The following is a 25,701-nucleotide window of genomic DNA, read 5'->3' on the forward strand; positions in this document are numbered from 1 at the left end:
CCTTGGAAATGCAAACACTTTGGGTAGAGCCCAGTGATCAGGTGCATGACCTTCAGAAAAATGTCTCTTTTTTTCAGTTCAGAGGTGTGGATCTTGTGGCTTGTACAGATGCATAAAGCCATTAGGTAAAGACTACATATGTTAGAATGCTGTTTTCACTCAGACTACCTTGAGCTTCAACCGGTCAAGGTATGATTTTGGTAGCCTGTTTGGGAAACCAGGGATGGAACAACCAGAAGCTCTACAGATACTGAAAACCCCATCAGCCAGCCGATAACCTGACTAGCAGCTCCCCCCATTACAGGCAGGCTGTGTTATCCTCACCCATGTTGCCAGGATTTTAGGATTGCACAGCTAAATGTGCCATAGGTGGAGTTCCTGCTAGGAACATCCATGCTAAATGTCTTGTGTAACTGGAAAGCTGAACTGGTAGGTGAACTTGTACCACGACACTGGATCTACGTGACTTGTTCAGTGCTTGAGCTCTGTGGCTCGAGGGCATTGAGTGAGAATGCATCATATTAAGTGAAATAGAATTATTAACCCTCTGGGTTAAAGGCGATGATATTACTACAGAAAGACTTAAAAATAGGCACAGGTCCTAGAAAGGGAATTACTATTAATTTCTAGGGGTGGTTCTTATAACAGTTAAATTAAGGTTTTCCCTTAGAACCATAAAACCATTTAAAATAAACATTCTTCAACTGTCCTTCCAGGGCTAACGTGTGATAATATATACACAGAGGAATGCGGCAACCAAAAATAGTCGGAGGTGGTAGAAGAAAAATACCACGAGGGTATAGGCTGAATCAGAATGCAGAATGTGGAAAGGTGTGGAGTTGAAATGGAAGAGAGCATTTGCACTGAGCAGTAATTAAGGTTATCTGTTAGCATATCAAGGTGCCTTCCTACATAGTTAAGCTCTTAATTCACTGCCAGTGCAGTTGCTCACTTTAGCGGCAAGTCAGGGAAAGTGTTTGCTTTTGTCATGCGTCTTCATTTAACATTCCCATTTCAACCCGAAAACGGGACCTTTGAGGCAGGGCTGAAGTTTTTTTGCCGTGTACAGTTGTTGGAGACTAATAGCTCTGAGCCAATCTGAAGTTGCAAACTTTGGGAAGTAGAATTACAAATTCAAAGATGCTGTGTGGAAGCTCTTCCCTGCACTAGGCTGGCTAATGGGAGGCTGCACTCTCTCCTTTCTCCACCTAGCCTTACTGGGGAGACTCCAGCAGAAGCTGTGTGTGGGAAGCCCAGCTCTCCCTGCTCAAATTGCTCCTGGCTATTTAGAGAGCACCCCTGTCCTAACAGCCCTGTGCTCATCCAAACAGCTCTAACCCCTCTGCCTGCTCGAGCTCCTCTTCGTCACCCTGAGGAATGTAAAGATATTCATGCTGTTGCAGCCGTGGAGTTCAGGAGGAATGAGAAAACGTTGCAAAAGAGAAGTCACAGCCGCCAACCTTTCAGAAATATATATATATATATAGACAGCAGGGAAGCAGGAAATGTAACAAAACAAAATATACTTTATTAAAATTAAGCATGTTAGCACCTCAGTGTAACCTGGAGGAGTCGAACAGTCCAGCAGTTAACCAGTCCAGCAGGAAGAGTGGCTGAACGTCCTGAAGTGCATTCAAATGGTAGAAAAAGTACCACAACTGTTACGACACGCATGTTCTCAAGAAGCTAGGACACACAACTGGTCTCGTTTGTAAGGGGAGACGTCGTGCCGCCTATTGTCTTGATGGGAGCATAGATCTGCTGGACCAATTACATACGTTAAATCAGATGGTGTAGCAGGTATCTGCTTTCCCTACAAAAAAAAAAAAAACAAAAAACCACAAAACCAAAACAAGCAAACACAAATGTTGCTGCTTACTTGACTCGCAGGAAAAATCGATATAGCACGGAGCTGAAGTTAAGAGCTACATATCAGATTGGAGAAAATAAATTAAAATGAAATAATGGGAGAATACTTAGTACGTGAATAGACCTGTAGTATCCTTACGGTCGACCATCCAACTCAGTACACACGTTAATAGAAAAATGACCCACGCATCACATAGCAGGCTGTGACAACCAGTGCCTTTAGCTCAACGGGCGACGTGACCAAGAGATGAACATCCAGCTACCGAACCCACTGTGCCCTTTCATTCGGTCATATAGAGCATCGAAATGGACAGCTGTAAAACTACGTTAGCCAGTGTTACAAAGATTACAATATTTTCAAACTAAAGATACTTTTTACATTTAGAAAATACTTCTATAAAACTTACTAAAGCTGACATTCTGCTCTACCGAGTGTAACGCACTCTGGTTACAGGAGGAAGATCTCACATACCCAGAAGACACCTGGGCATCCCTCCCACAAATGTAATTATGGGCACACTGTGGTGAACTGCCTTTTGTTTTCAACACCCATCGCTATCAAAGCCGTACCCCCTAAGTATGCATCGCCACAAAGCTACGCAGGTGCACCAGATACCCTTTTCCTCCTCCTCCTCCTCCTCCTCCCAAGTGCTGAAGTATCTGTTCCACCAGCTAATCTGGAAGTACACATCTGAGCCAAACTAGTAGCCCTGCTACCCTCACTCCACCCTCTTTCTAGCCAACATTGATTTGGTTTCCTGTTGCTGAAAGTGAGGGGACTAATGCTGGCTAGAAACAGAATCTACACAATCATTCCACATAGATTTGTTACAATACTCTTAAATCTCATTTTAGAACACGCAAGCATGTTTCAGTAAGGTCTTGCCTAATGTACAGATTATTAGTCATGCCAACTAGTTTAGGATTAGACAGCAAGGGTTTGCAACCACTGCAGATAAACTCGCTTTGCTTCTGTTTCATCCTGATTCTCCAAACGAAAGCCAAGGATTCGAATTCCAATGCGTTACAAAGCCTCCATTTTGTTAAAGGGAGTCCTTAGGCCAACCCGGTTCTTTGCAGGAGATCGTAATCCTCACTAGTGTTGAGAGCGTTGAGACACCTGTAACAAATACGTGCATACTGCAGAGAAAGAAAAAATTACATAGTACAAGAGCACTCTTTAATCAGGGGATTCTTTCATGCTAGAAACTGCAGTCTTTTACGGCATCAGTAATTTACTGAAGAAACACATCACCCTGAGAGGGTTTCTAAAGCTTTCCCCATGCCTCTGCTAAGCGAGGCCAAGTGCAACATGGGTGTTAGTTCCTACGCAGGGTGCAGTGCTGACCACACTTTCAGACACTACCCAGGGGTAGTGTTGCTGCTACCTCACTTTACACAGAGCGAGTTTATTTGCTGAAAATTGATACCCTACATCCACTTAGTGGTGACACCGGTCCCATCTACACTACAAGAAGCACTTTTGGCCACTGCCAGTACAAAATGGGTGCTGATGGGCCCGGTGCAGAGGGGCGGGTGCCCGCAGTGCTAGCTCTGGGGTGACATCGGATCGGTAATGGGGCTCGGCACAGAGTTGATGGTGGCCACCCCATCTGGGCAGAGAAATCCGATGGCACAGGCTTGCCCGGCTGGGGGCTGCTTCGGCAGGGCAGGAGGGAGTGGGCAGTGGGGACCATGGGTCCACGGCACATCCTGCCTCCACTCCCTCTGGGCACCTCACCGAGGGCAGCAGAGGCTCTGGGGTGGAGAGCCCTGCGCCGGGCCCCGGTGTCCCTCAGAGACCGTGGCGCTTGCGGGTCCCGGCGCTGGCGGCATGAAGCAGCCGGTCCTTCTCGCGGATCTCCTCGCGGAGCTGGGCCTCGGCTAAGCGCAGGCGACGGATGCTGCCCTTCATCTCCTTCATCTTCACCTCCAGCAACGCGATGATGTCGCGTTGCTCGTTCAGCTTCCTCAGCAGCTCCTCCGACGTGGTACCCGATGACAGCGAGTACGAGTGATCCGGGGGGCCGCCCTCCACCGGGCCCTCCTCCCCCGCCGCCGGCGGTAGCCTCCCGGGGCCGGGCCCAGCGCTCGCCCCGGGCCCGAGCTCCACCTGCACCGTCAGGTCGATGGGCTTCACGTCCTCGGCCGCGCCCCCTGCCGGGACCGGGACCGGGGCGGCGGCGGGGGCGGCCGCGGGGCCCTGCGAGGTGGCGGCGGCGGCGGGGCGGGGGCGGCGGGCGGCCCGCTGCGCCTTGCGCTCGTTGACTCCGCGGAGCGGGAAGATGGTGGGGACCCGTACCAGGTAGGACTTGCGGCCGCCCTGGAAGTGCTCGCTGCAGACGCGGTGGCCCGTGGTGGGCTGGAAAGTGCTGAAACAGCCGCTGACGCCCGCCCGGGAGACGTTTTTCAGCCAGAGGCGCCGCAGCTCCTCGTCCTTGGGGAAGGTGTAGAAGTGCAGCGCCTTGTCGCGGTGCGAGTTGTTGTAGCAGCCCGGCACGCAGCAGGTAAAGCCCGGCATGGCGGGGGGGCAGCCTCCCGGGCCGGGGGGCACGGGGGGAAATCCCCGGCGGCGCGGGGAGCGGGCGCGGGGGGGCCCCCGGCGAACTACAGATCCCACAAGGCCAACCGCGGCCTCTCGCCGCCCGCCCGCCGCCGCCCGCCGCGATCGTACCGGAACTACGCGAACCACAATGCACCGCGGCGGCGGGGCCGCGCCGGAACTACCCGCCCCACACTGCGCTGCGCCCCCGCCGAGGGCCGCGCGGTGCCACGCCCCCTTTCCGGTAACCCCACCTCTTCCGGCAGGCCCCGCCCCTCCCGTGAGGCGCCGCGCGGCGGGGCGGTTTTGCGCCGCGGGGCGGCAGTTAGCCTGCTGCCGCCGTGAGACCGCCATGGCCGACAGACGCCTGCGGGACCGCCGCGGGGCTAGGCGTAGCGGCCGCTACCCGGCGCGGACCGCGGCGAAGGCGAAGGTGGAGGGAGAGGGGAAAGGAGGGGGAAGGGGAGAGGGAGAGGGAGAGGGAGAGGGAGAGAGAGAGAGCCGCGTCGGGACCGGCGCTCTCCGCCCATTCCCGCTCGGTGTGAGGCAGGAGGGAGGCCCCTGGAGCGGGGAGGGGAGGACGCTCCCTCACCCATATTCTCCTCTAAATGTGGGAAATGGCCCGGAAGCTCCCGAGCTGGGCGCCGAGGGGACATCTGGGCCGCGAGCGTGGCCCCAGCCTTGCGCCTCCCTTAGGTTTTGCTTCTCCTTCCCGTTTTTGGGTCGCTTTAGGGCAGGGCTGCGAGGGGCAAAGGGCCCTGGTCCCCCAGGCCTCTGAGGGGGATTTTGGCGTTGAGATGCACCTCACAGTGCCCTTGTGAACTGTGTTCTGCCCAAAAAGGCAAGTGCCGGTGTTGTTAGAAAGCAAATGTGCGCTATTTCTTTTTCAGAATTTGGAAAACGTTTCATGTCAGCTAGCTTAGATTTTTCTTAGATGGCGAATGCTTTTGGTGCTAAGATTCATCGTTAGTGATGACAATACAACTTTTGAATTGAACATCTCTGCTTCCTCTCTTTAGACTGTATCTGATTCAGGAAAGGAGAATAATTCTGGCAGAAGCACCTTGCTGAAGCAGAGACCGGCTGTGTTCCCTGATCCTGACAATGACACACCACGGAATATGCTCAAGAGAATCATCCGAACCCGTAACTATCTTTTTTTTTTAGAACAGAAAGACAATGCTTTGGTGGAGTTGAGAATAGGAGGTTGTTGTTTTGTAGCCTGTTATTCTTACGCTGTTATGAAACATAGAAATGCAGACCATGACATGGCTGATGTATGTAAAAGAGGGATTGCTGCAGTGGCAGCTGAACGAGGTCACACAATACAACTGTTTTAAAGCCTGGGCCTTGTGTTGATGAAATCATATTCTTGAAAATCCTTTTCACTCAACCCTCTTATCCTTGTGAGCAAGCATGTAATCTTTGTGCTGCCCTTAGCTGTATGGTTGTGTGGAAATTAGAGGCATGCATCCTTGCAAACCACAGCTCAGCTCTGCTGCGGAACATGGAACCCCCCTGCTGCTGTTGGCCACTGTTGGGTTTGGCCTGGTACGTGCTAGCCTTCCTAGGAGTAAAACCTAAATAATTTTCACCAGGTCTTTATTTTAACCCATTAATAAGTGTAACTTACAGAACGTAGCATAGATTTGATGCTCTATTGTATTCTGGTATTCTTTCTGGATTGAATCATGGAGAGAAATGTTTTGGTTTGTTGCAGAACCACAAGTTTCACCTCTAGCACCTCAGATACCTAAAGATGAAGAAACAGAAGCAGCTCAGTCAGAACTCCCATGTAAGAGGGTTTCCAGCATGTAAGTAATATTTGTGGTTTTTTTAAGCTACCAGGTAGAGCGGCGTTTCCTATGGTGGGGTTGGGGAGCAGGTTTCTTTAATTGTCTTTCATGATTAGAATTGGGTTCCATCAGGAGGAGTTTTCAGTGATGATACTTCAGCGTTACAAGTCATGTAGGAATCACTGGGACTGGGGGCCTGAACAGTAAATACTTCAGGCTTGTGCTTAGTCCCCCTTCTTCAAGGCAGACTTTTACTGTCTTTTTGCAGTGGGACTGCTGGATACAATAAGTCTCCTGGTGGAAGCTTGCTTTACTTGTCTGTGATGGATAGTAAAACAGAAGTTCTTGGATTTCTCCAGGGCTACAGGCCGTGTGCTGACAGTGCTGAGGAGTAAGGAGCAACTGCTGGGTGTTCTGTTCAGAACGTGGGCTGCTGTAGTTTTTTATGGTGTTACTGTTTCTTGCTTGTCCTTGTTTTGGGCTGCTAGGGGTTACTGCCCTAGCAGCACGGTTTGAAGGTGAGGTTTGCCTGAGGCTCAGCTGCTTTTATTCATGTTTAGCGTCCATTAATATTTTAAGTTATTAGGCCTGAATGGGAGGCTGAAGTGTGGTTTGTTTCCTTCTACTTTGTTATCAAATAGAAGGAAACTAGTGGTGGTAATTTGCTTTAGCCAGTTTTGTCACAACACTTACATGTGGTTTTGGTTACGGCAAAATAGGAGAGACTGTTCTAAACAACATGATTTCATTTGATTTGTCTGTATAGCTAAGCTTTTTGTGTGGACTGTAAGCAACCTTAAACAGGTTGTCTAAAATATTGGGTATTTTCCGTCTTTCTGGTTTTTTTAAATAGAGGAAGAAACGACTGAGTTTTCTGAAAGTGCGGTAGCTTGGCTTTTTTTTCTTTTTTAAATTAAAAAAGATTCTTAAATCCTCCTTGATTTTGCTTGTTGTAGTTCTTTAACATCTCTGAATGTGCTGCTCATCAGCCTGTCTTAAATGAAAAGATCAGAAGGTTGGATCTTTGCGGGGTTTTATGTTCCATATGTTAGCTAGTTGTTGAAGTTACACAGATGCAGGCTTTTAAAAAATATTTTTAAATTTAAAAAAAATGTTAAGTCTTTTTTTAAAATGCCATCACAGCCTTCCTTTAGCTGATGTGGACTTTCTTGGGTTTGGGAAGGCACTGCTTTCCCTAGCTGTAATAACATCTTCCAGCATTGGTGCAAAAAATGAGATCTTCTTTCCCTGCTACTTTGTCTGATCCCCTTGACAAGGTAGTTAATTCTCATGCTTAGGCTTACGTTATGCTCGTAATACAGCAATGAAACTTTGCTGTTTTTCTGAGTGGTAGCGTATGTATTTTGTAAGGGGAAAAGACCCATAAACATCATCACCTTACCACCAAGGCCATGTTTGTTGCTGCAGAGGATACAGAATGCTACAATTGCTGGATGCGAGCTCTTGGCTGTGGGAGGGATGTGCTGCTCTGGGTCTGCAGGACAGTGTGGGGTGCCGGCAGCAACTTGCCACCTGAACGTGAGCTTCATGAGAGGGAATTCTTGGAACTCTGTGGTAAAGGGGGAAAACAGCTCAGAAACTTGCTTTCTGATCCCAGTCCAGTGCCTGGCTGGGATATTACATGTCTGTTCCCTGTATCAGCTTTGTGATGCCTAATGTTTCATTATGACGACTTTTTGATTTACACTGTAATGACTGACAAATCAAATTGATGCTGTGTGCTCTTAAGGAGAAGAGAGCTATGGAGTGTGTTGGAAGACCAAGCTTTTACTCCAGTCTGACCTTTCTCAGCCCTGTTGCTTTGAATATACACTCAAGTTTTGGTTCTTTGTGACGTTCACTTCGACTTAGTAGGAGGGAATGACATCTTCCTGCATTTGCTGAGCTAATCGCCAATTAGTTCCTTACTTCTGCTGCAGCCAGGACAAATAATTCCTGTTGGTTTTTCACTGATGCTACAGAGACCTTTCTGAGGTAGCTAAGATGCTAAAGTCCTTTAAAGGCTTGGTTTGTATTGGTAGGCTGGAAATGCAACTGCCAGACGTTGTTCCCGAGGACACGTCTATCACCACATTCCATATGACTAAGAAGAGAAAGAAGCTCAGCATTTCTGAATTTGAGAGAGCAGCAGACAAACGACTTCCTCAGAACCAGGGTAAGGTCGCAGTCAAAAATTACCTCATTCAGCACTGCATTTTCTGTCAATTGATTTTCATATGCTGCAGTTCACTCTGTAGTAATTTCTCAGCTAGGCAGTTGTACGTTTGGAAGCAGTGTCTTGTGCAAAGAGGACAGCAGAGAAGGTAAAAGCCTCTCCTATCAAATTTAAAACAAGCCTTTGTAAGCCAAGTTACAGGCTCTGCCCTGGCTGTACGTAACTTCTTGACTATTTTTCCACCTTGGTGCTCTTGTGGTTTCAAAGTATCTCCAAAGGAAGCAACCTCTGTGTTCCCCTCAGTTCCAGAAACTTGAAAATAGAACAAACTGCATACAACTTGCAGTTGTGTGAAATAAGTTATAAAGCTCTTGTTTGAGGATGAGTCATGTAGTTTTATAAAAGAAATAATGTTTTATATTGGAATAAGTCTTCCCTTTAAACATAAATAGTACTTTCATTTTAATTGCAGTTTAACAGAGCAGATAAAAGACCTCACCTTCGTTTACATACCCTATTGGCAGTAGCAGCTGGAGTAGAATTCAGGGGTGGGATTCAGCTCCAAATTACAGACACCCTGTGTCTGTGTGTGTGCTGATTAGATCTCTCCTGAGCTTTAGGAGGACTTCAGTTAATCAGTGGAGTCTGGAGGGTAATTCAGCTCGGCCTAAAGCAGACACCTACATTTGAGTAATTGTGTTTGATGATAATGGGGGCATGTAGACACCTGTGTTTGGATATTTTGACCTGGAGCTGAATCCCAGTCTGACTTGCCTGTGGTCAAAAATCGGACTTGTCTTTCTTTGGCCTCATACCTGCTCTGGACACATCCTGATAAGATGTGGGCAGCTCTGTCAAAGCAGAGGGGGTACACTCTAGTATTTTCTAGCTTGAGCATGATAATGTCACTGCTCTCCAGATCCACTTTTGGATTTTTAGGACTCTGAGTACAACAGGTCTGAGTTACAGTTTCACCAACAATGTGTGGAGTAGCTATCTGTATTTCTAAAGCTTCAGATGCTTTAATGTTTGGGAGGTAAAGGGTTGCTGGAGGGTTGTCATGACTGAGGCCCTATCCTACCTTACTCTTAATGTGGTAAGTTTAATATTATTGAGTGTGGGGGCATGTGCCTGCTTAAATTATCTGTGAAATAGCTGTTTAATTACCCTCTCAGAAATTGCTTATTAGAATTCTAACAAGCAGTTCTAAAACACAGACAAGAACTGTGAAGTGAACCTGTCATCTAATTCTGTTCTCAACAAAAAGTGACTTTTGTGGATTGTAGCATAACTGGTGCTAGGAGGAGGAAGATCTATTGGGGTGTTCCTGTAGCCTGTTTTGTTAAGGGGAATTTTTCAGCTAACATGTCACAAATTATTTTCTAGCTCAGTCAACACTGGACAGCAGTACTTTGGCTCGGTGAGTTTAAACTAAAATGTCTTAACTTCTGGCTTTCCTGACTATAGCTGCCTTGATTCATCATCTCTGATGATGTGAAGAATAGTACAGATATCTGGGTTCATGATTAAGGCCTGTGTTAGTAATAGGACGATTGTCTCCCCCTCTGGTGATGGAATTTGAAGGTGTTACAGTGAATATATTGTGATTGTCAGGAATCATGGCTCTGTACCCTATGCCCAGGTCAGTCTAGCTTGTATTGCTACTGTTGCTCCTCTTTTTGCTTATTAGGATTGTTCCTTTTTTCCTTTCATTCTCATGTTTCCAACAATAAATCAGTAGACAATATACCTTAGAATATCTCTCCCTGTTAACTGGCTCATCACATCAGTTACATCTATGCAATCTTTAGTCCAACCTTCCTGGACTTTAAAAGCTTTTATTGCACGTCAAAGAACTTCTTTTCCTGTGTTGCCCGTGTACTTTGCTAATGATCTAGCCATGGTAAGCAACTCACTTCACGTTTATTGCTGCAGTCCTCGCCTGTGGTCCCATGCAAGGTTGTTCATAGGGCTGTGTTCTGTGCTTCTTGCCTTTGAATCCTCTGACTTCCGTTTTGATGGGGCTGCCTAAAGAGACAGACAGGAGGTAGCTGAGTAGGTCCAGTCTCTTTAGGGTGCAAAATAGGAATGTTGAAATAAATCTTTTCCCATGCTTTGCATGTTGCTATCTTAGCTCCCATCTCAAAAAAGGTGAGTGTTGGTAACTGTGCCTTGCTGTGAACACGGACACCATAAACATAGTCTTAGAATGTTCTGAAGCCCTACCACCTTGCTGTCATCTAGAGGACATCTTTACTCCCAAATGTTTGTTTCCCCCCTTTTTTTTGTTAATTAAATTTTTAAAATTCCAGAACCTTCTGTCAGAAATATTGTTGGAGCCCTCTTGAGGTGGGAGTTTGCTTCCTGATCTCTGGGATACATATCCTCATGTTAGGTGATATAATGAAATTTAAGTATTTGTTTAGACTGGTGTGTAACCTTGAAGTTGTTTGGTTTTTTTTGTGGGTGATATGTATTCCTCCTAGCTTAGGGGTTTGTGAAACGTATTACTGCTACTGGCACGGTGTCTGAAACTGAGGCTGAAAGGGGAGTGCGTACATTTGGAAAATTGTTTCTTCCCCTTTCTTTTTACAGATCTCTTCGCATGTCTCTTGGTTCCTTGATCCTACCAGATACTGTTGAAAAGAGAGGCTTGCTCCGGAGGCCAAAAAATCGTAAAGCTATTGACATGGAAGCTTTTGAAGGTGGAGTGGAACAGAACATGCTGAAAAGAAAAGGTTTCTTTCATATTGTTACTTCTGTTTTGGGAGGGAGGGCCTTATATAAGGTGGCTTTTAGACGGAGTTACTGAAGTGTGGTCTGTATTTTAGGCTATTAAGGCTACAACACTGCTGTGATTTGGAAACAACATTAGAATGAGGCTCTGCATCTGTAGTTGCTTTGATTCCATGCACTTAAGTAGGTGCTCCACCCAGTTTGGTGATTTATGCCGCAGGATTGTGTTCATAACTGTGGGTACTGGGGAGGTGGTTTGGTAGAGAAAGTTAGGGGCGCTGAATTGTGATGATTCAACGTTTGATCTGTGGAGGATGAATAAAATATGGTTGAATGACTTTTGAATTATGCAAGCTGGGGTAATAAATGTGTCCCTATGACCTTGAACAGTTTTTCACATAAAACTTGTTTTAAAACTTTATCTAAACAGCACAGAACTATCTTGTGGATTCACAGACAGCATCTGGGATTCAAACAGCCATGCTGACAAGTGACGTGGAAATTGTGCTGAATAATACGGAGCTCTTTGTTCAGCCTCAGTTTGATGAACAGAGCCAAAATAAGCTTTCTGCTCTTGAACCGCAGCTATCAGATTCAAAAACTTCAGCACAGAGAAGCAAGATTTCTGATGCAGCTCAAGAGGCAGCAGGGCTGGTGGGCCTGGTATCTGGTGTGGGCACAAACAAGGGGAGGACCCAAAGATATTCTGAGGACTTAATCATTGATCATGAGCACGTTGACAGAATGACTCATGTCTCTCCAAAAACGCCTGCAAACCAGAGAGAAGATAAGCAAGATCATTCCCATCAGAGTAACCCAATGGAGCAGCTTTCTGTTTCAGAAGAGGTGGTGGCTGGCAGTGAGTACTGTGGGTTAGGGCTTGGGGCTTAGCAGGTGTTATCTGGAATTGCAGAATGACTGAGGTAGGAAGGGACCTCTGGAGGTCCTCTAGAGGACCTCTCAAGCAGGGCTGCCTAGAGCAGGTTGCCCAGGACCGTGTCCAGGCGGCTTTTACCTGTCTCCAGGGATGGAGACTGCAAACTCTGGGCAACCTGTGCCAGTGCTCAGTCACCCTCACAGTGAAAAAGTGTTCCCTTATATTCAGACAGAGCCTCCTGTCTTCCAGCCTGTGCCTGTTGCATCTTGTCCTGGGCACCACTAAAAAGAGGCTGGCTCCATCTGCTTTACACATTCCCTTCAGATACTTGCATATATTGATGAGGTCCCCCTGAGCCTTCTCTTCTTCAGGTTGAATGGTTCCAGCTCTTTCAGCTTTTCCTTCTAGGAGAGATGCTCCAGTCCCTAATTCTCCTGGTGGCACTTTGCCGGACTCTCCCCACTATGTCTATCTCTCTTGTACTGGGGAGCCCAGAAGCGGACACTGTAAATTGGTCACAAATGTGGTGAGATAAGGAGATAATGTGTAGGAGCTGTAGACAGAGTTAGAAGGTGTCTTGGGCAGTTACTAGTCTAGAGATTTACCCTGGTAAGGTTATTTATATGCCACAGCTAACTGCTTTGCTGTCTCCAGGGCCTTAAAAATCCCTTGGGCAGAGGCAGTTGCCTCCCTGGTCACCCTGTACCAATGCTTTTCAAGTCCTATCACTTGCCAGTCTTTCCCTGGTGTCTGGTATCTCTTGTCTACATTCGTTTCCCTGTAAATACCTTGTCCTGGCTGTGTAAATGGGAGCACATTTTTCCTCATACTGTGTTCCCAGGGCGTGGCTGTAGCCCTAAAATTTTCTGCTTAGTGACTGTGAGGCAGCTAGCCAGGGCAGGATCAGCTGTAGTAAATAGCTTTGCACAGTTCTTCAAAGCTCCTTATTCTTTCCATGGCATATGGACAGCTAATGTTTCTTGTGTTTCTTTTTAATGCTCCTTTGTCAAAAGGGCTGCAGAAACAGTATTTAGAGAATGATTGATGGATTCAGTACTGCCAGGAGAGGAGTTCTTGCCATAGAAAGCTTAGAAATTAATTAATGCCCAGTGTCCCAGTGGGCTGTTGCACTGTGCTCTGCTTCTGGAGGGTTGCCTGTGGCAAGCTTGGTGGGAAAAGTTTTTTGGAAAGGACAAGGGAAGAGATGAACAGAAACAAGGTTAGGTGCTCTGAAGAGTCCAGTGGTAGGCAGGCACTTGTTGGATGAATGGATAGATAATGTGGAGAAAAGTGTGGAGGACATGGTATAGGGGCCAGGATCAGGTGAGAGGAAGAGGAGGGGGAGTGAGAGCATATCTTAAAGATGCTGGAGTTTGTAAGGGCTTAAGTGTTAATGGTTACACAGTTCTGCTGTTTTACCAAAGGCATCTGATCTCAGTGTTGCTCCTCAGTATGAGTGGAAAAATAGTTGCAAGGACTTTTCCAGCTGGTTCCCAAGATAGAATGCAAACTACCTAAATGGTTTCAAGTAAAGGGAGAGCATTTTCTTGTGTGTGTTCCTCTCTTGACTTGGTTGGTTATTTTACTTACCAGGAAAGCTAAAAGAAATTTGAAAAAGATACTGGGGGCACATTAATGCTCTCAATTTCTAGCTGTTAATAGATGGAGCTCCTCTTTGCCATCCAGAAGTTCAAGTGAATGTTTGGGATCCCCAGTCACTCCAAAGCCTAAGAGATCTTTCAGCATGTCTTTGAGAGAAGTTGTGTCCCATATAATTGAAGACCTAGATGTGAGCAGTGCAGAAGAAGAGCTGGCTAATACAGCGAGCAGAGTGGAACAGGAAGAGGCTTTCAGAGAGGGTAAGAAGTGCTTTCAGTGTTGCAAGGGAATGGAGTACTTCAACCTGACTAAACCTAAGAGTTTTTCAGGTGACTTGCAGGGTAAAATAAGGCTTTATTGTGTAGTAGATGCTGGAGATAATTTCATTCAAATCATATCAGAGACACTGGGAGTGTTTCCAAAAAAGTGTTTTCAAAAAAGTAGTCTGTGACTTCCTCATGTGCTTCATAGTCAGTGTTTGCCTTATTCACAGTGGCTGCAAATGCAATCAGTTATCATATTTTTTGGTAGATCTCTAGTACCACTCATGTTCCTATACGAAGGACGAATAGCTCCCTCTTGGCAAGGAACACATCTGGCTAATCACTCTTTTTGTTTGTATACATGTTAATGCTTTACTATATTTAAGCCATGTTGGCCATTACCCCTCTCCAGTACTAACCAGGACCTCTTAAGACAAGGGCTTGAGGGTTGCCCTCCCTTGAGTAACAAAGGTTGTCACAGTAGGGCGGAAGTTAATACCTCCTCCTTTCTGGAAAGGAGCAAGTCATGCATGTTGCCTGCTTTCATGAGCACAGTCTCAGTTTTTTTCCAAAATCCTTTTGCCTTAGAATAAGACAGTAAAAACTCTGCACAGGTGTTGAGGCTGGCAGGTGTATCCAGATATTACATAAAGCTTTCGGTAGGTGGGGACACAAATTCCTGTGTTTTTGTTGAATTTCATTTTCTAGATTAGTTTAGCATGCATTTTAAGTCTTTACCATTGTTTCTTCACCAGTGCCTGGAAATGAGAGAAGACCATTGCCGTGCTAATGGTTTGGCTTTCCCTAGGCTTAATTACCCATCTGAAGTTTCATGTGAATTACCTCACCTCAATATGGTGGTGTGGATTCACTGGGCAGGCAGCTAAGCACCACCCAGCCACCAGCTCATCCATCACCCCAAGGGATGGGGGAGAGAATCGGAAGGGCGAAAGTAAGAAAACTCGTGGGTTGAGATAAGAACAGTTTAAAAATTAAAATTAAAAAAAAAAAAATTGCTTCTTGAGCACCTGGCAGAGCATGGGAAGCTGGAAAAGTCCTTGATTAGTGTAAGTACTACTTAGCAACCACTAAAACGTCAGTGTGTTATCAATGTTATTCTCATCCTAAATCCAAACACAGCACTGTATCAGCTACGAGGAGGAAAATTAACTCTATCGCAGCCAAAACCAGGACGTATGGGAACTGAACAGTCTACAGCACCGACAGTTTTGTTACTAGAAATTGAAACTGAATGCTTGCAGTGCTCATAAGTAATTGCTTGCAATTACCAAAACATATTGAAACATATCAGCAAGATCCATTACATTGCCTTTTTATCATAATACAGCCTTTTGTTTTAAACAATTCTTTTAGAGTAGTTCATTAAGGTAGCAGATATTCTGCATGTATGTACAGTTGCGTACAGTTGACATCCTGTAATCTTTCTTTATTCTTTTGTCCTGTTGTAGTTTTATCTGGGTGCACCTGTGGAGTGTGAAGTTTAAATGAGATGGTGACTCTTGAGGCTGATGAAAGTCACCTCAGAGTTGTTACAGTTCTGTGAACAACATCTCAAAGCTTGGGGGTTGGTCAGAAAAGAAAACAACATTTAAAAATGATTACGAAGGGAAGAGATGGCAACATGTCATTGTGCCACTATGGAATTTATTGTCATGCTCTCCTTTTGAATGCTGCGTACGGTTCTAACCTCTCCATCTCTAAATATATCTAACAGAGCTAGAGAAGGTGCAGAGAAAAATTTTACCATTAACAATAATCAAACATATGGAGCAGTTTCTGTACATTGAATGACTAAACAAGGGCTGCTCAGCCTGGAAGAAAGAGTAGCTGTGAGAGTGAAATATAAGAAGTTTAAAAAGAAAAGCCTTGAGCAGCATGGAGGAGATGATTTGGCAAACAAATTGAAACAAACAGCCCCCTGATCTGTCAGCGCAGAAACTAGAGAGGAGCAACAGGTGCTAACAGCTGGCAGGTTATACCAAACTACAGGAGGTATTGCTACTAGCAATGGGTGAAGAAATAAGTAAAAACTAAGACTCGAATGTGTCAATAGCATCTGGTACTCCACCGTTAAAGTACTGTGTCCCAGCAGGGATCCAGTAGTGTGGGAGATTCGCTGGTGCCTGTCTGCCTTAGGCAGTCTTAATGTAGAGTTGAGCTTTTGTCTTTTCCCCAGAAAGCTAGTTAATATTTCACTTAACTTTAGGCAAGATTTTGCCCTGTGTTGCTGTAGGGAGCCCTGTGTTCTGGTCAGTGAGATTGGCATTACTGAGTTTTGCACCACCTTTGGCCAAATTTCCTTGTCCCCTTCACTGGGGCTTGGGGCTCAGGGCTCCCAAGACCTTAACACGTGCACTTTTGAGTGTGAAAACTCCCAGCCACTGGAGAGGGTGGTAAAAATCCACTTCTACAGCTTCTGGTTGTGAGCTCAACCAAGATTTCCAAACCCTTCAACAAGTGACAGTACTAGAGAGTTCCCAGTAAGATTTCTTCAAATAATGACCTGTGTGGGTTTCTGAGCTATGTGATAAGACACGTGGATTTAGTATGTAGGGAAAAGGAGTACTTAAGTACTCTTCAGTACTTCAGTAGCTACTTCAGTAGCTGAAGTTTTTACAGACATGCAAATCCTGTGTGCATTTCTCCTCATACTGCATGTTAGAGACTTGTCCAGGATGGTTAAAACCACTTCTGGGTGCTCTCCCCTTCATAGAGCAATGTATCTCTTACAATATTGTTTATTCAGAAGAACCGAGGAAATGGGCAGGAGAATCTGAGCACAAATTCCAGGTATTGGTACACTTAAAGGAAAAGAAATTGGTGTCTCACACAATCACCAAAAGTGAGAGTGGACGTAGAGATGGCGGATCTCGAGGACCTCTGCTTCCTGATCAATGAAACTACTTCATTGGGATCTGATGAGCACCCTAATGAGGGGGCTGTAGAGCGAACACAGGAAAAGTTGTGTGTTTTTCAGCTGTAAACTTTGGAACTGCGTATCCTTCCCTTATTTATAGCTTTTGGCTATTCCTTAGTTTATGAGTAAATTTTAGCAGTTGCTAAACTGTAGGTTGGTGGTTGATTGAGTTTTTTTGTAGGTAAGATTGATGATAGAATTTCCTATTTTAGCTGCAGAGCTTTATGCAAATGCTGGATATTCTGAACATTTGGAGAAGACACTGACAAAAAAAGTAGAGCCACAGATAACTGTGGCACAGGATGCCGGAGTCGAAACAGAAATGGCCCCTTCAGAAACAGAGGGAGTAGCAGAACGCAGTGCTGAACACCAAGGCTCTCCTGAAGCTGGTGAGGATAACCTAATACTGAAGACTATCTCTAATGCTAAAGATCTCTCAAGTGGCGTTATTGGCATCAGTGCTGGGAGAGAGACCTGTTAACTCGTTTCGTTCTGGAATTGGGGCTGAATGCTGGGGAAATAACAAACTAATTTTGGCATTTTAAGCCGAAAGACTGCATTCTGCTCAAATGGAAACCAAAATTGCATTGGCAATAGTGTTTAGAAATACATAATTGCAGAAGTCATCTTTAATTAAAATTTACTAGTGGAAGTTCCAGAATCAGGCAAAGATTGATAGAATTTGGAGACCACCTGAGTGTGTTGGCAAATCAGATCTCCCAAGTTCCTTTTCCTGAATTGCTGGGTCTTCTGTGTTCAGAATGCTGCATGATGGCTTTGAAGTGCTATTGTCTTGTGTGACCTCTGCACACCTAGGTGTAGCAGAGGGAAAAGTTGAGGGTTCATCCGTGCTTTAGCTCCCCTACCTTACTGTATTGACACCCTAGCCCTTGAAGATAGGGATATAATAAGTGGCAGCGTTGTCAGGAATGGCAAGGTGGGTTTCGTTCTTATGAGTGCTCTGAAGTTTTGGCTGCGATACATGCTTCAGTGATGTATTTTTCCTGTTTTGGAAATCTAGAACATGAGATTGTGAAAAGTGTTGGACCTGGAAGCCTGAGCAGGCATTCTCATGCTTTTTCCTCCTCTGAAAAATCTGGGATGAATCCATTAAAGGAAGCTGTTGAACAAGCAGATGAACTAGAGGACCAGGCTGTCACAACAGAATTGGGGGGTCCAGAAGAGCCTACTGAGGATGACATTGAAGACCCTGAGAGTGAAGGTAAGAGAATTATTGTAGCAATAGTAGAAGGCAGTTGGAGAAGTTTTTCCCTGTTATCTCTCGACAGATTGAGGAACAACATAGGTTAATAATGTTATTGACTATTTAGTCTGTCAGATAGTCCAGGGGAAGCTGTTGGCTGCTGTACCTAGGGCCAGGTTGTTACTGGCTTACTGGCTCATCAGGTGCTTCAGGGTCCTAGGTTGTCTGGTACTTTTTGAAGTGAAGGTAATGGAAGTGCACAAATAGATGAAAGTGAGTGCAAAGTGGGTTTTTACAGCAACCTAGGGATAGCCTCCACTTTCTTCTTCCTTCCTCCCTCCCTTCCTAACTTCATGCTGATTTGTTAATGTCTTAGCATTGAACTGCTGTTTCCATAGCCACTTATGTGACTCCAGACTTGAAGCCTACTTTAGAACCCCACATTATGTATGTGTAGTTACAGATTTCCTTTCCAGTTAACCCAAGGAGTAGGCTGGCTTTCCAGAAGGCTGAGAGGAAGTGTCTGTTTCTGAACAGTTCTTCAGACACTGCATCAGTCTGCTCTGTTGCCCCAGGAGTTGCTTATGCCTTTTGGAAGAACGTATTCATCAGACTTGAGTTCTCTTCAATCAAGGCCATATTTCAGAATGCTCAGAGCATGTTTCAATGGTGTCTTTCGGTTACTGCTCCTAAACTCTTTCAAAGTACAATACATCCTGAAATAAAAAAACTGAACTAAGGACATCCTAAAAGAATCCAGTTGCCAGGATTTGAGGCCTATTGTGGGGAAATACAGCTGTAATGAGAATATCAATGCCTGTAGGTATTTGTGCAGCGTGGGAGGCACAAAGGTGACAGCTGAACTAGTATACTTTTGCCACAAGGAAAACTGTGGGTGTTCGTAGGGTGTATATGTTTATTTTTAACACAGCCATGTGAAGAGATGGAAAGATGGTGATAAAGACATCTCTGCTGATAGGGTGGGACAGTAAGAGTAGCATCTTACAGGTCTCATTGAGCAAGAAGAGAAGAAAAGCAGGAAGAAAAGATGAAAAATTATGCCCTCTTGTCATAAAACTTATGTTGGGAACCTCAGCATAACTAGTCTTTTCCACTGCATCCTGCTCCTCGTCCCTCTGGCACACAGAAATATTTCTTTAGAAGAAGGTAACGCAAGCAGCCATGGTAGTTCACCCGAGCCTTGCTTTCTCTGAGAGACTCCTGACCCTTGAGCTGTGGAGTTTAACACTCGGGGGTACTTGAAGAACTCTAGTAGTTGGGCTTGTCTTCTATAACAGGGCATGTGTCCTAGCTCTTGGGGAGGGTTGTGAAGTTGGCACCATTACCAGATATGCCGGATCCTTGGGCTGCACCCAGTTTGCAAGGGAAACTGGCAGGCAAGAAGCCCTCCTGGACCACTATTCTTCTAGACAGGGAGGTTCTTAGTATTTCAGTTCTGTTCATGTCATTTTCCTTCCGCTCTTGCTCATTATGAAGTGAAGAAGTTGGAGTGAAGTTAGAGGATGCAGATCAGACTTGGAAGAAACTGATATGAGTAGTTTACAGCAAAGAAGAGGTGAGGTGTGGACTATAACCTGAGCCTTAGCTGGAGGGAGTTTATGACAATCTGTGAATATAGGAGGTGCTCACAGAGTGACCCTTGTAATGTGATTTTGTTGCTCTGCTCGTCTCTGCATTCAGGAGAATTTGCCACTGATTTAGCAGGATGGCAGTGTGGTAGCTTGCAGACTTTGAAGTTCCCTCTGGGAAAAGAGGCTGCAGCTTCTTGGCAGCTTCAGCTGACCCAGCCATCAGCCCCTGCAGGCACTGAGCGTGTGTCCCTATACCCTGCCCAGCACAGGGGTGGTGGGCTGGACCTGTCCATGAGGGAAGCCACCAGCCTGCGTGGCAGGAGTGGCATGGGGGGAATTGCTGCAGCCAGCGGTCATGCTGGTTCAGGGTGCCACAGAGCATGGTCCAGACGTGTGGACAGCTGTCTGGGCTTCTGACAGCTACTGCACCACTGCTTGCTGCAGGAACTCTGAAAACAGAGTTCAGTTCCTCAAGTACATTTTTTACCTAGAGGTTTCCATGAAGACACCCACATTTGTCCGTGCTGCAGCCTACAAGCCCCTGGTGTCAACTCCACGTCCTGCAAAACCTGCTGCTCCCAAGTAAGTGTCAAGTGCCTGCCAGAAGTGTGTCTGGGTGGGGTGTAAGTACCAGGGGGAGAGAGCTGAGCCTGGCTCTGTCAGTTGTTTTGTGCTTTATCAGCTGTAGCAGGGGGGACACGCAGTCCTGAAGTCTTTAGTTCATTCACTGCTTTAGCAGTTGAATCAAGATTTCTGTGAAATGAATGTCAGTGCTCTCCCAGAGCAGATCTGATGCCTCAAGTCTTTCCAATCAACATTCCTGTAATGTTTGGGTTGGCAGAAGGCCAAAGCCTTTTTTTCTAGGAGTTTTTCAACTGGCAAGATACCCTGGAACTATAGACTTCAGTATGGGATTCAAAGGCCCATGCAGAAGAGGGGGAATTAGAAATTGTTGCATCGATCACATGAAGTGACATATTTGTATTGACTTTAGAAGCCTAAAGCTCTATGCAGTTGCCATGTGCCGAGTATAAATGAAGCTGGCCTAGAGGCAGAAAGTGAAGCTGTCCTCTGCATTGCTCCAAAGTAATTAAAATTTGTCACCCTCTTAACTAGAAATTTGATGAAGGAAGCCTTACACTTCATCAGAATCACTCCCAGTGTGTTCTGGGGAACAGGAGGAATTTTCTAACCCATGTGTCTAGCTTTTTGTTTACTGAAGCAATAAATCTTAAAATCAAATTCTTGTGCCCTTTACTGCTGTGAACAGAGGTGAATGATGCTTACTGAAGGTGCCAGATGATTGCCCTAATCACCAATAGTAAAATATATTTAGAAAATAGAAAAAGGAGTCTTTGATACTCTGAAGTGGAACTGAATGAACGCAGATTTGCTTTGGGATTTTGCACTGGGACATGCTCTTGATATATATAGAGTGAGTATTAGTATTTAGACATATATACACGCATATATATGGAATGTCTGAATACTAATTCCTCTGTAGAGAGTGGTACTTCTTATTGGGAAAAGTCGTGCATTTGGATGCATGTTCTTTATAGGAATTCCTGAATGTTGATAGACAGATTTTCAGGCTTTCAAGCTGTGCTGAGATAACAGATGATCATAATAACAGGTTCAGAGCCCAGACTACAGGAAGCTGTTGCACAAAAAATGCATGATTTGTTTGCACTCTGTGTAAAGCAGCCTGACCCTGAATTGGCCTGCTTGCTTCTTGAGATAGCAGTGCTCAGGTTAAAAGCCTGAGGAATATTCTAGGTTATGTAGTGCAGCAGTAACTGTGTGAGAGCCATGGTTAAGGCATTCTGCTATAAAATAATCTCTTTATACTGGTACAATTCTACTGTGATCAACTACACCAGATTAGGGCCATGGGACTTTTAATTTAGAAACACCAGTCTCATGCAGTCACTAAATTTCAATTTTGCCCTGATTCTGTGAACCAAACATCCAGATGTAATCATTCACAAATGGGTAAACTAAGGCACAGAAGCAGTAACCAAGATGACTTAAATAATGAATGGGTGTGGTTTTTTCCTCACTGCTATACATCATCTCTGGGGCTGATCTGCTGCTGCCCCTGAAGTTCTGACAGGGAGACATGCAGGTGGGTTGAAGAGAGAATCAAATGCTAGCACACTCTGTCTGCGGGTTTTGCATGCGTTAACCGGATATTCCAGGTCTCTTCTGTTTACTCCTTGTCTACTGAGTGAATCGAGGGATTTCACTTCCCCTTTTTGTGTTACAATTTTTCTTCTTTAGAATGAAAACAGTAGTAGGTTCCTCTGGGACTTACAGTCTTGTTTAAGGAAAAAAAAAACCCACAAAAATAAACAAACCAACCCCAAAAATCCCCACTAAACAAAATGTTCTTAATAGTGTAAAAGCTGTTGTGGACATCTGTTCTGTGGAAGGAAGTTGTATCAAAAGAGGACAAAATTTTGTCCACAGAGAAAAATCGTTGAGCACACCATGCAGACGAGACTCTCCTGTCTGCAGATGCAGGGGTGGCTTGTGGATGCATCAAACTTTGTGCATTCCTGGAGAGTGAAAACTGCATTTATGTATTGGAGAGAGTTAGTTTGCTGACTAGTTGTTATGCTAGCATACTTATCCCGGGAAAACTTGAGGCTGGGTGGCTTCTCCCAAGGTCATAATGCCTTGTGAGTTGTTTGCAAACTGTACTTCATGGACATGAGGGTTTTGAAGAATTGGGAGAGTGAAAGAATTAAGAGCTTGAGGGAGTTCTTACCCCTTCCAGTTCAGCATAAGGTTTGCCCAAACTCAGCCTGGTGTTCTCTGCCTCTGCCTTGTGTGTGTTCATTTGATGTGTGAATTTTTGGTTTCCCTCAAAGGTCTTCCCTGCAGCGGCCGCAGGCTAAGCGAGTTCCAAAGGGCTCAGGAGTGTCACGGAGGAAGAAGAGTGAGCCTGAAGTAGCAAGTAGTTTGATAAAGAATATATTTAGCCATTATGTGAAAATGCCAGTGGCCAGAGATGCATTTAAAATTGTTGAAAAATGGTAAGCAGCAATAAACTGCTCCTCTTCTGCTCTTTTTATTCTTTCTTTTTTTTTTTTTCCCCCCTCTTCCTGAAATAAGAAACTTGCCATGAGTGCTGCTGACAAGCTGACAGCCCTCCCTATTCAGCTGGGGAGAGTCCTGGCAGGTCTGATCAAAATGAGGACAGAAACATGCTAGGTGCTGTTGGCTGTGGTGGGGGTATCTGTGACAAACGCAACCTTGCAGGAGCTTCTGGGGTTTGTCCCAACCAGTACAAAACACACCATTCACAATCTGGCCTAACTAACAGCACACTAATATCATTAGCACTCTCTGTGAGCGGGATGGCTCTGGAGAATGGTCTGTGTCTGTGTGCTGGGCAAGGTGAAGCTGTTCTCGTGTTACGTCTGAGTCCAGGTTTCTCAGCTTTGTGAATCCACAGACCATGTCACCTTCATGAGCAAAATCTGCAGATTGTTTGAACAGTGTCACCATAAGAGCTAATAGCCTAATCAATCCTCAGTGCTGATTTTTCACTTGCATTAACCCTTGTTCTTGCATGTGTGGGAAGTTTGGGAAAGGTTCTGGTTGTCAAATGTGCAGCTGTTTCTGTGACGCTCCAGGGAGCCCAGGCTGAGAAGCCATACTTTGTTCCAAGGGCTGGAGAGTTCCTTCTGCAATTTTCCCTGACAGGCTGTGACCTTCACAGCAACTGGCTGTAGTGCATCCTGCCCTGTAGAAGTCCACATGCTCCACAGCCTGATTTATGTCCTTCCTCCATCCTCCTTCAGTTCTGAGAAATACTTCAAGCAGCTAAGCAATGATCTGGAAGCTTTCAGCAACCATGCAGGGAGGAAGACAGTGGAGATGGCTGACCTGGAGGTCCTCATGAGAAGGTAAAGGGAGGGTTATTATTAACCTGTAGTAGTGTTTGGTGGTGCTTTGCTAGCCTGATAAGGGTGTCCTTGCCAGGGTGTGCGCTAGCAGTATTTCCACAGTGAGTGTGGTATCTTGTGATTTAATCTGTGTGATGCCACTTGGCCTTCTGTCCCAGGAGGGCATTCATGGACTTGTGTTTTTTTACTCCACAGTGAAGGTGGTGAAGGGGCAAGAGGAAGTAGTGAGGGGTTGGGAGTGCGGGAGGAGTCTGAGGAACAAGTAGTAAGAGGAGGGGGATGTGCACAAGGTTGAAGCAGGTACGACTGGGAAAGGAGTGGTGTCAGTAGAAGCAGCAGAGTAATGGCAAGTGTGAGGCTGGGCTGTGCTGTTGGCACCCCTGAGTGATCCCTTTGATAAAACTGCTTGCGCCTGAAATAGCGTGAGCGTTTTCACATACCCTGCTGTGTGTTTTGATGACTTACTCTTCCAAAGAAAATTCCCTTCTTTCTGCTTCTGCACAAGCTGATACTGAGGGTTCAAACTGACAGTTCCTCTTCAGAGCTGGAAAAGGAGCCTCCAGGCTGGCATCTCTGTGTCCCCTTTGTGCTGCCTCTTCAGGACCCAGCAGAGGGGCAGGCTGGCCAGCAGCCTGGACAAACTGTCCTTGGAGCCTCTCAACTGCTGCTCTTCCCTGCAAGCTCCCTCAGCTCCCCCATCTCGTGACTGAATTTACTTTGTCCTGTGAGCAACAAAGGATTTGTTCTTGGCTTGGCAGAGCTGTCTGTAAAACTCTGCGGGGCCTTAAACAAACTTGTCACTCCTCATTTAAAGTCATCATTCCAAGTTGTTATTCCTCATCTGCACTGGAAGAGTTTCAGACGTGATGCTAAAGTCATCTGAGGGATTTTTGCTGGCACATCTGATTAAAGCCATTAGCTTTGTATGGGCCTGTGTAGATGGAGCTGGTGCTGTTGTTTAAAAAGAATAATCTGTGGCTGTCCTGGTCTGGAGGCTGTAATTTTCAGCAGGTGTGTGCTGAAAGGAGCATGAGCAGGCTAAGAGGTGTGAAGGTTTAGTTGGCCAGGCTTGAAGACTCTGCACACTTGTTACTTTACCTTTACCTTTTTCTAGATGTCTTTATGCCTTTCCACTGCCTCATAAAGGGATCAGGAATTGTTCCTGCTTCATGAATGAGGACAGTATTTTTGTTCCTTCCACAAGGAAAGCATGGATAAATGCTGCTTTTTTGTCTTTCAGCAAGACAAGGAAATGCTCGTTTTTTTCAGGCCATTCAGCTAAATGGTGTACTGGAAAACTACATGGCCTACACAGTTGGAAAATGCCAACCACCCTGAAAAGTGAATGTAAAAAATCTGCCAGGTTATGAGCTGTTTGCTTCTGTTACATCATTCTGTGCGTGTCTTTTAATGGTAAAATTTGGCAAGTGAATTGTGAACTTAAGCCATGAGCTTATATTTTGGTAAAGATCAGTATGCTGGCTCTCACTGTGATAAACATGTCCTGCTGGGGGAAGCTGATCTGCAGTAGCTCACTCTCCTGGTCCGCTTTCAGGTGGTGGAATATCAGCCTGGTGCCTGCAACCGCATGCAGGACCTCATGTATCACCTGAGAAAGTTGCCTGCAAATAGGAGTCAACAGCTTTCCTATCACAACTAGATGCAGCATCTCAGCTATTAAATGCAAAAATATCACTGCAAGAAAACTTTAAAAACTTTACTCTGACATTGAGTGGAAACACTTTTCTGTTAACAATTCTTTCTTCTCTGCTGTCCTCTTTCTGATCAAAGACAAGGGCTGGTGACAGACAAGATGCCGTTGCACGTGCTGATAGAGCGTTACCTCCCTCTGGAGTACCGGAAGCTCCTGATTCCCGTTGCTGTGAGTGGAAATAAAGTGATCCCCTGCAAATGAAGGTGTCCCACATGGTGGCTCCCATGGGTGAGGAGATGGCCTGCTCGCCGAGGCTGGCTGTGGATTGTTCCCTGTAGCTGTTCCACGTGGTGGGGCAATAAATGGTTGACCTTCCCTTGAATGGCTACAGGTTGTGCTGTGGCTGTCATGCCAGCCTATGGGTCTCACCAACTGTTATTACAAGTAATTTGACTCTCCTGAATTTTTTGTGTTGCCTTTGAATCCTTGTATAGCTCTGCTAAATAAAATATTATGTGTATTCTGCGTGATAGAAATGCTG

The 25,701-nt window shown here is 45.5% G+C and overlaps 2 protein-coding genes across 12 annotated transcripts; one reads left to right on the forward strand and one right to left on the reverse strand.

Moving 5' to 3' along the window:
* Nucleotides 1-1,506: 1,506 nt before the first annotated feature.
* On the reverse strand, nt 1,507-4,633 carry THAP11 (THAP domain containing 11). Its single transcript, XM_075101926.1, has 2 exons — nt 3,611-4,633; nt 1,507-3,009 (listed from the first exon to the last, which is right to left on the reverse strand). Exon 1 carries the CDS (start codon nt 4,388-4,390, stop codon nt 3,665-3,667), a length of 726 nt encoding a protein of 241 aa, XP_074958027.1. The 5' UTR covers nt 4,391-4,633; the 3' UTR covers nt 1,507-3,009; nt 3,611-3,664.
* On the forward strand, nt 4,091-25,680 carry CENPT (centromere protein T). Of its 11 annotated transcripts, none has more exons than XM_075101916.1 (14): nt 4,091-4,174; nt 5,431-5,557; nt 6,132-6,225; nt 8,250-8,383; nt 9,770-9,803; nt 10,979-11,121; nt 11,550-11,978; nt 13,649-13,855; nt 17,009-17,185; nt 17,818-18,018; nt 20,084-20,174; nt 22,466-22,630; nt 23,402-23,506; nt 25,298-25,680. In XM_075101916.1, exons 2-14 carry the CDS (start codon nt 5,533-5,535, stop codon nt 25,419-25,421), a joined length of 1,929 nt encoding a protein of 642 aa, XP_074958017.1. In that variant the 5' UTR covers nt 4,091-4,174; nt 5,431-5,532; the 3' UTR covers nt 25,422-25,680. The 11 variants fall into 11 exon arrangements, with proteins under 11 accessions (XP_074958017.1, XP_074958023.1, XP_074958020.1 ...); XM_075101919.1 differs by lacking the exon at nt 4,091-4,174 and adding an exon at nt 4,241-4,376 and having other exon boundaries at nt 8,231-8,383; XM_075101915.1 differs by lacking the exon at nt 4,091-4,174 and adding an exon at nt 4,241-4,376.
* The last annotated feature ends 21 nt before the right edge of the window (nt 25,681-25,701 follow it).

The sequence above is a fragment of the Phalacrocorax aristotelis genome, chromosome 8 (assembly GCF_949628215.1).
Source record: "Phalacrocorax aristotelis chromosome 8, bGulAri2.1, whole genome shotgun sequence".
NCBI lineage: Eukaryota > Metazoa > Chordata > Aves > Suliformes > Phalacrocoracidae > Phalacrocorax > Phalacrocorax aristotelis.